This window comes from Zonotrichia leucophrys, chromosome 9 (assembly GCF_028769735.1).
Source record: "Zonotrichia leucophrys gambelii isolate GWCS_2022_RI chromosome 9, RI_Zleu_2.0, whole genome shotgun sequence".
NCBI classification, from domain to species: Eukaryota; Metazoa; Chordata; class Aves; order Passeriformes; family Passerellidae; genus Zonotrichia; species Zonotrichia leucophrys.
The window spans coordinates 4,932,719-4,942,047 of record NC_088179.1 but is presented as its reverse complement, the minus strand read 5'-3'; the positions used below and the strand labels follow the sequence as shown (position 1 = coordinate 4,942,047).

Sequence of the window (9,329 nt, the reverse complement as noted above, 5' to 3'; positions counted from 1 at the left end):
CTTGGGGCTGCAGGTGGTGAGGGCTGGCCATGCCCCATGGCAGGACCCCCCCTGTGCTGGGCTGATCCCAGGGTGGGCAACAGGAAAGGGGTTGGGATTGTGCCCTCTGCCCTGCTCAGGTGAGACCCCACCTGCAGAGCTGCCCCAGCCCTGGGGCCCAGCACAGGAAGGAGCTGGAGCTGCTGGAGAGAGCCCAGAGGAGGCACCAGGGTGAGCAGAGGGATGGAGCAGCTCTGCTGGGAGGAAAGGCTGGCACAGCTGGGACTGTTCACCTGGAGAAGCTGTGGGGTGACCTCACTGTCAGTACCTGAAGGAGCCAACAAGGAAGCTGGAGAAGGACTTTGGACAAGTGCTGGAGTGACACACCAAGGGGGAATGGCCTCCCACTGCCGCAGGGTTAGATGGGATATTGGGAAGAAATTCTTCCCTGTGAGGGTGGTGAGGCCCTGGCACAGGGTACCCAGAGAAGCTGTGGCTGCCCCTGGATCCCTGGAAGTGTCCAAGGCCAGGATGGACAGGGCTTGGAGCAACCTGGGCTAGTGGAAGGTGTCCCTGCCCATGGCAGGGAGTAGAATGAGATGGACTTCCAGGTCTCTTCCCACCCAAAACCATTCCGTTATTTCAGTGCTTTTCCCCTGACTAAACACATTTTAGGCTCTGAGGGAAGATGGTGACTTTTATCTCCTCCCTGGACCCATAACTAGCAGACCTTGCTGATGGAGGCAGCATTGCTGCTCTTGTAAATCAACAACCTGCTTTGGAGACCCCAGGCAGAAACCTGGCTTCTCCTGGAGCTGGGTGGGAAAGGGGCTCTTCCACTCTCCCATGTGCCACTCCACTTTGGGGGAGCCCCAGCCCACTCCTTCCCTCCCTCCCTCCCTCAGCTATGGCCCTCACACCTGCCTCACCAGCCTCTCAGTCTCTGAGGGTGGTTTGAAGGGAGCAGCTCAGTACAGCTGCTGGCATTTTCCAGAGCTGGAATCATCTGCATTCACCGCTCGATATTCCCGGCTGAGGCAGGGCAGGGTGACAGCAGGTCATGTGGAAAATCTGTCTGCAGCACTGCCCTGCAGCAAACAGGTTTAGGGTGTGAATGGGGACAGGGCTCCGACCAGCTGCATGTTGAGGGACAGGAGTCACTGCAGCCCCCACACCTCATTTCCACCAAAAAAATACCTGGAGGGCCAAATTCCTGGGAGAAAAGGGACAGGCACAGCCACTGAATTCCGAGGATGAGCAGGAGGGGCGTGACTGTGCTCCCAGATTCCCAGCACATCCAGCCCACCCTGAAGAGAGGGCAGAGCAAGCCTCCAGAAGCATCCTGCAGGGGAAGGCAGGCTGCCAGGGCCCTGGAGGGGCTGAGCTCCCGCTGGGGTTTGCTGGGATGCTGCAAGGAGCAGTTGGGAGTCCCGAGGGCAGCACCAGCAGCAGCCAAGGATGATGAGCACGTAGGCAAAAAACAGCCCAGCTTCTCCAGGAATTGTGTCAGTGTTGCCTCAAGGGCACAGTGATTGCTCCACCGGCCCCATGACCGGGTCCTGATGGACACTTCCTCTGATCACTCACATCCCAGAGAAGATGGGGGTCCAGCTCACCCCAACAGCAACTCCCTTGTTCCTTGACATGGACAAGCCAGGGGCCTGGGAGAAGACTTGCACTCAGCAGGGTGAGTCTCCCAGGCCCTGGATGTCAAAGTCTGGGACATCATAAATCACACAAGTGCAGCTGGGTTTAACGCAAAAGGCAAGAACAAAGGTCTTTAGAGGAGTTAAAGACATCAGCAAATCTCCCCTTGAGTGATGAGGGTCAAGCTGTGCCTGTTCCCACCAAGGTCAGGCAAACAGGCTTGTGGACACAAGCAGGCTGTCACCATCCCTGAGGAGCATTCCTTCCTGGTACCACAGCCTGGACGCTGCTCAAACAGGGACAGGGGGCCATGGAACAGCCACGTCACCAGTGCAGCACTGGGAGACACAGAGGGCTTGTGTCCTGTATCTCAGGGCCACACCCTGCCCAGGTGGCTCTGCACTGAGCTTTCCTCAGCACTCTTTTGCTGCCTGCCTTTGCTGTGGCTGCAGGAAGGCTGTAAGGCAGCCCAGTGGCCCTGCAGGCAGTGCTGGGAGCAGGCTCACCGTTCCAGAGGCGCAGTGAAGCGGGAAGGCACAGCCCTCCTCCTCCTCCACAGGGCTCACAATGCACTCCCTGAACCAGAGGTAATAGAGCAGTGCCCCCAGCCAGGCCTCTGCTGAACGCCAGCCACCACTCACACAGCCTTGAGGGATAATTGGGTTTATTTGGTATGTCACAACAGTTTAGTTTGTTCTTAACAGCTCTACAAAACTTGGTAAACGCAGTTTTATCAGTTAAAGAGCAACACCCGCCCCTGATGCCTGTGCAAAGCAGGCAGAATGCTCAGGGCCTTTTAACTGGGATGTTTCTTTAAGCTGCTCTAATGCCTGCAGGGAATGCTGGGGTGAGAGTGCAGCTGAGCATTCAGGATGTGGGAGTCATTCCTGGTTCACCTAGGCTGCTCTGAGCTTCCCTTTGGGCTGCCTGACCGGCAGGCACTGCATGCACCAGGAAGGACCTGAGGAAGTCAGCCAGGAGCTGGAAAATAAATTAATAACTGAACACTGACCTTCAGCACCTGCACCATCTCAGGCAATGTCTCCCTGTCAGACTCTACCAAATCAAATCTCTGAGGTACAAACTGCCCTCAGAGGTGCTGTGCAGAGTCTCTCCCAGCCATCAGCAGGCTCTGCTCCCCTCGGATCACACAGCACCTCTGGCTGCAGCCCTGCTCCTTTCTCCTTTGCTGATTTGCCTGCAGCTGCCACCCAAGAGTCCCAGCCATGCAGGGCACAGTGTCAGAGCCTGCTGCACTGGCAGGAAATCTCCAGAGAAGCAGCATCCCATGCCAGGCCCGAGGCTTGGGCTGCAGCCAGGGGTGTGGGCAGGACAGCACCGAGGGGCTGGGGCTCCAGGGAGGCTGAAAGGGGGATGGCTGCTGTCACTCCTCCTGCAGCTCCTTCTTCTGCAAGGCCTGGAGCCTCCTGGCCACCGTCTGCTGGATGATCTCCAGCTCCTCTGCGTCCAGTTCCTTCATGAGAAGCAGGATGGCATCCAGGACGTTGTTCTGCGGGGATAAGGCACACATTGCTTTGGACCAGCCAGCCAGGACAAGGACACTCCATTTTCCCTGCCCTTTCTAGGAACTACTCCTCCACCAGCACCACCACCACGACCGGCAGCAGTTTGGAGCAGCCACCTGCAGCCACAGCCGAGCCCTCGGGGCAAACACAGGCAGGGAGAGGCACGTGATGAGGCTGGAATGCAGGACAAACCCATCCTCTGCTCTGCCCACAGCCTCTGGCTGCCGGCCACGCTCCAGCCTGCCTTTTGTCAGGAAAGGCACAGCCAGGAGCAGCTGCACTCGCTCTCAGTGTGTGTAGGATGGGAAAGGACAGCCCTGCTCTGAGGAATGAGGAGAGCTGCTGCTCTCTGCAAAGGACCCTTGAAACTCCCCAGCCCTGCCACCACCACAGGACCAGTGCCAATGCCAGGTCGTGGCTCTGTCAAATCATGTCCTGAAGAACTCCAGGGAGAGATTCCACTGCCTAAATAGCTGTCCTTCTAGGGAGAATCTTTTGCCCAACATCCAACTTGAACCTCTTCAGCTGCAATGGGGTACTACTTCCCCCATTTTTAAAGGTCAGAGCTTGTGGTGCTACTCTAGGCAGCTATGGCAGAGTGAGGCAGTGTGGGTTAGATCTTGCTCTGCTGATTGATGCAATGGCACCGAGTCCAGCATTCTGCAATTCCCAGCTGAACCAGATTCATCCAAGGCTACATGACGGAGGGGGCTGAGGAACCGTTTAAGCTTCCTGTTCAGCAGCCACTGCCCAAGGTCTGACCTCCTCTTGCTAAAGAAACACTTCCTAATATCCAGTCTGCACCTCCCCTGGCACAGCTTTGAACCATCACCATGTCTCCTATCACTAGATCCCAAGTAAAACAGCTCAGCACCCCTGCCCCATATCCCCTGCTCAGGAAGCTGCAGAGGGGCATGAGGTCACCCCTTGGCCTCCTTCTCTTCAAATCAAACAAACCCAGAGCCCTCAGCTGCTCCTGGACATTTCTTCCAGCTCTGTTCCCCTCCTCTGGGGACATCCAAAGTTCTTCACATCCTTCAACACTGGGGCTCAGCCCCGCGTACAAGGAAAAGCAATTTGGTCTTTAAAGATACTCACACTTTTCTTGCAACTGCAGTCTGTCTCTTGAGTGGAAAAGGAGGAGTATTTATCCCTGGGAACAAGCTTCATATCAAGCTCATCCTGAGTTTTGCTAAAAAAAAAGGGAGGAAAAGCAAATGTTATTATGACCAGGTGGGAGGCCAGGCACCCATGCAAGGAGTACCCAGCTGAAGGACCCCAGGGAATGGACTGGAGCTCCCAGATCAGAGAGGATCCAGCTCTGCCTGCACATGCAGCTGATGAGCCCAAGCCACCCCCACAGCAGAACCAGCCCCACAGAACCAGCACAGCTCCACTGCAGCAACCAGCACAGTGGGAAGCAGCACCGGCCCCTGGAACGTCAGGCTCCTTTCCTGCTACACACAAATTCAGCACCCCAGCCATGCTGGCAGCTGCCCAGCCCTCACCTGGTGTCCTCCAGGCAGCAGCTGAGCAGCTGGCTCTGGGGCTCCGCGGTGGCTCCAGCGGTGCTGGACCAGCCGTTCTCCACAGGGCTGCGGGCCGGCGGCGCCGTGATCTCCACGCCATCCACCAGCGCCTGCGACAGCTCCTCCTCTGTCACAGCTGCAAGGGACACAGCAAATGCCTGTTGCTACCAACTGCAGCAGCCCAAGGGGATGGCACCTCTAGCAGGGCAGGTTCTGCTGCTGCAGAGAGTGCAGGAGAATGCTGGAAGCAATCACCAGCCTCCCAAAGCGAGAAGGGTATCAGGCAGGGATGCAAACATGCTTTACTATTTCTTGTCTCTGGAGAAGGCTCCAAAAGCAACCAAATTTCTGCTACTGGATGGAAGAAAAAAAAAACCAGAGAAGCTCTTCTACAGCAGCAGATCCAGTTATAGAACCTTTGTCTGGCCACAGCAAAGAGAGAGCTCTAAAAACCACTAATTAGTGGTACTGTCCAAGCTATAATGAGGCACTCGGTTTTGTTACCATAGGGAAGGGATAGTGAAGGGAAAGGAAGGGAAAAGGGGATAGGGAAAAGGGAAGGGAAAAGGGGATAGGGAAAAGAGGATAGGGAAAAGGGGAAGAGGAGGCAGATGGGAAAGGCAAAGAGAAACGGAAAGGGAAGACAAAAAGAGCAAACAGCTTAGAAGCACTGGATCTAACTCAACCCTAACACCTCCTGGCTCTAGGAAAACCCAAAGGACCCTTGAGAAAACCCAAAAAACCCTCAAGAGCAGCCAACACATCCCCATTTCGCAGGTGGCCCTGGCCCAGGGTTGTTTGCTGGTGAGCAAAGCCCACCCTGGTGGCCCAGGGCTGTGTGCAGGTGACAGAGCCCACCTTGGTGGCCCGGGGCTGTGTGCAGGTGACAGAGCCCACTCTGGCAGCCCAGGGCTGTGTGCAGGTGACCAAAGCCCACCCTGGCAGCCCAGGGCTGTGTGCAGGTGACAGAGCCCACTCTGGTGGCCCGGGGCTGTGTGCAGGTGACCAAAGCCCACCCTGGTGGCCTGGGGCTGTGTGCAGGTGACCAAAGCCCACCCTGGTGGCCCAGAGCTGTGTGCAGGTGACCAAAGCCCACCCTCGCAGCCCAGGGCTGTGTGCAGGTGACAGAGCCCACTCTGGCAGCCCAGGGCTGTGTGCAGGTGAGCAGAGCCCACCCTGGAGGCCCGGGGCTGTGTGCAGGTGACAGAGCCCACCCTGGTGGCTCAGGGCTGTGTGCAGGTGACCAAAGCCCACCCTGGTGGGCCAGGGCTGTTTGCAGGTTACAGAGCCCACCCTGGTGGCTCAGGACTGTGTGCAGGTGACCACAGCCCACCCTGGTGGCCCAGGGCTGTGTGCAGGTGACCAAAGCCCACCCTGGAGGCCCGGGGCTGTGTGCAGGTGACCAAAGCCCACCCTGGTTGTCGAGTTTCTGCAGGCAGGGCAGGTTGCGCAGCACGGTCATGCGGTAGCGGTGCGGGTCGGGCCCGCAGCAGGGGTTCTCTGCCAGCCACAGCACCCGCAGCCGCGGCAGCGTCTTCAGGTAGAAGAGCTCATCCAGGCTCCTGATGTTGTTCCTCCTCAGGTAGAGCTCGCTCAGGTTCTGGCATTGGTGCAGTGGCTCGAGGTCCGAGATGCCGTTCACGCTGCGGAGACACAGTCAGAGCCCATCCTGCCCTCGCTGCCCCATCCAGCACTTCCCATCCCCTTTCCTGTAACAGCCTCACCCCAGCAGGGCACAGCAAGGGGCGTTCAGCCCACGGCTTGTGGCATTTCATCTTTGTCAGCAGAGGGAAGAACTGAAAGAGCCGTTGCTCCACCCTGCTGAGGATGACAAAGAGCCTCTTCTTCCCCCAAACCTGCCCCCTTTTCTGTAGCAGCTCCTCAGACCCACCCAAGGAGAACCCACGTAAGATTCCCAAGGTAAAAGGCTCCAATTCACTGAGATTCGCTCCATGGGATCCCCAGGACAGGTGAAAGTTGAGCATATTATGGAAAGGGAAAGCTTTGAGAGATCCACTAAATATTTCAACAAGTATTTTGGAAACAGGTCACATAGAGAGGCCAAGAAGATCCCTGTCGAAACTATGGAGTACAATTTCAGGAGCAACAATCCTAAGGGGTTTTATCACTCGTCAAAACAGAGAATATTTTCTCAAGAGCACAGGGAGTAGTGCACAGGAGCTGCTGAGGAATAATCCTGTCTGTACGTCTGCTGCTTGAGAAATGGGGCACGAAGAGCCAGGCAGCTCACACACACAACCCCAGCAATATGGGAAGAAACCATCCCCAGGAAAAGGTGGTTTCCCTGCACTCTCCAAAGCTGGCAAACTGGCATTCACCTGAACGTGATCACCTCGATGTTGGGCAAATCCCGGCATATTGATATCTGGACAGGGAGAGACAGAAACAACAAGTTGGCACTCATGGAGGAAAATATAAATAAACCAAATTGAAATCACAAAAAGCACCATCAGGAATCTGGGTTTGCTTCAGTCTAACCCGAGCTTAACAACATCAGAGATTTTCTGACACAGTGAGTGCAGCGTCAGCAGCTCCTCCAGCCTCTGGTCAGGAGTGGAAGTGCAGATACCAGCCAGTGTCACATTGTTCTTCTGCTCCAGCAACTCTGCAGCCTCCACATGCAAGAAAGGCTCCCTCCCACCCCTGCCAGCCCTCCCCTAGCGACAGAACCTCATCCAAAATCACCACAGAGGCAGGACTCAGGGTCCTGCTCTCCGAGACTCCATGCTGGGCCTCGGAGAGAAATTTTCCAATGTGGAAACAGCAGCAATCACTTCCTTTTTAATGGTGTGAGATGCTAATCAAGCCTGAAAAGCCCTGCAGCTCACAGGCACCAGGCCAGACCAAAGCCAGGCCCTCCCCAGTGCCCTGCCAACCCTGTGGCCGCCATGGTGTCCCTGCTCCAGCTGTGGGCCCAGGCTCCTCTGGCTCCTCCAGTACTTACATCCGTCAGGTGGCTGCCCCTGCAAGAGGAGAGGGGAGTCAAGGAGAGCACAGCAGGGCTCAGCCTCCCCCTGCACCCCCCACAGCCGGGTGCACAGCCCCAGCCCGGCCCCTCCAAACTGCTCCAGCACAGTCTGCCATGGGCCTTGCTGTGCCTCCCCTTCCCCAGCCCTGCCTGTTCCCCATTCCTGCCCATGTGCCCTTACCCAGCCCTGTCCCAGCTTCCCATCCCTGCCTGACACCCAGCTCCCTCCCTCCATCCTTGTCCCATTTCCCTATGCCTGACACCCAGCTCCCTCCTTCCTGCCCTCCCTCCATCCTTGTCTCCCCTCCCCATCCCTGCCTGACACCCAGCTCCCTCCCTCCATCCTTGTCCCTCCTACCCAGCTCTGCCTATCCCACCTCCATCCCTTCCTGTCCCCTCCCCATCCTGCCCTGCCACCCCTCATCCATCCCTGCCCGTCCCCTCTCCTGATCCCAGCCTGTGCCCCCCGGCCACGCCTGCCTGTCCCTCCTCCATCACTGTCCTCTCAGCCTCACCCGAGCCTGTCCTCCTTCCTCACCCCTGCCTGTCCCCCCCTCATCCCTGCCGTCCCCCGGCCCCCTGTCCCTGCTGTCCCCGCGCCCACCAGCAGTTGAGGCGGCGGACGCCGTCGAGCGCGGCCGCCTTGGCCTGCGCCAGCACGGCCGCCCGGCTCAGCCTCATGCCGGGCCGGGCCGCGGCTGCAGGGGCGGCTCCGCTGGGCCCAGGCCCCGCCCGGCCGGGGCGGCTCCGGGGCTGGATTCGCCTCCTCCTCCCCGGCGCCGCCGCAGCTCCGGGGCTGGATTCGCCTTCTCCCCGCCCCGCCGCTGCCGCAACGGGCGCGCGTTCAGGTGCTTATTGGTGTTTACGGGTAAATGCTATTAGCCGTCTAATTATGGTTTATTAGAGAATGTTTTGTACACAGAGCTGCGCCTTTGTGGGTGTATGCTTATGTGGAAGGATCACCATGGAATCGTGGAATGGTTTGGGCTGCATGGGAAAAGCTCATCTCGTTCCAAACCCCTGCCATGGGCAGGGACAACTTTCACTATCCCAGGTTGCTTCAAGCCCTGTCCAGACCACCAGAGCTGGGCACAGTTTGCTTCTCTAGGCAACCTGTGCCAAGGCCTCACCACCCTCACAGGGATTTTTTTTCCCCCTAATATCTAACATAAACCTACTCCTTCAATTTGAATCCATTCTGTCTTGGAATAACACATGAATGTATAATTTTATACACTCATGGGTGGTTTATGTGACTTTACACATATATCCCCATATAACCCTCTATCTATACATGCATAAATAAAATATATCTACATTTTCTATAATAAATATACAATTTGTGCCTTCTCATCCATCCCTGCCTACTCCCCATCTGCTCCCCTCTCCTCAATCAGTTCCTAAACATTCCAACAGGTTATAGTTCAGCCCTTGAACTATTGTACAAATAATAGTTATGACTATCTCAAGAATGACTAATACAGCACTACAGTTTCTTACTCCTCTTTATCCCATGTGGCAATAAGAAAACTAACACTCACCTTTGACTCAGCCTTGGGACTCAAGTGGCTCAGGACTCGTTTTTACAGAGCCAAAGTAATTTAGGAATCTTCTAGACTCCGGGGTTTCTACACCACTGTATGATATGGGAAAACTTGC

At 56.6% G+C, this 9,329-nt stretch overlaps 1 protein-coding gene across 1 annotated transcript; it reads right to left on the bottom strand.

The window, feature by feature from the left end:
• Positions 1–2,273: 2,273 nt before the first annotated feature.
• CFAP410 (cilia and flagella associated protein 410) lies at positions 2,274–8,422 on the bottom strand. Its single transcript, XM_064721481.1, has 7 exons — positions 8,275–8,422; positions 7,647–7,665; positions 7,021–7,067; positions 6,095–6,324; positions 4,661–4,817; positions 4,251–4,344; positions 2,274–3,136 (listed from the first exon to the last, which is right to left on the bottom strand). The coding sequence occupies exons 1-7, from the start codon at positions 8,349–8,351 to the stop codon at positions 3,011–3,013; spliced, it is 750 nt and encodes a 249-aa protein (XP_064577551.1). The 5' UTR covers positions 8,352–8,422; the 3' UTR covers positions 2,274–3,010.
• Between the last annotated feature and the right edge of the window lie 907 nt (positions 8,423–9,329).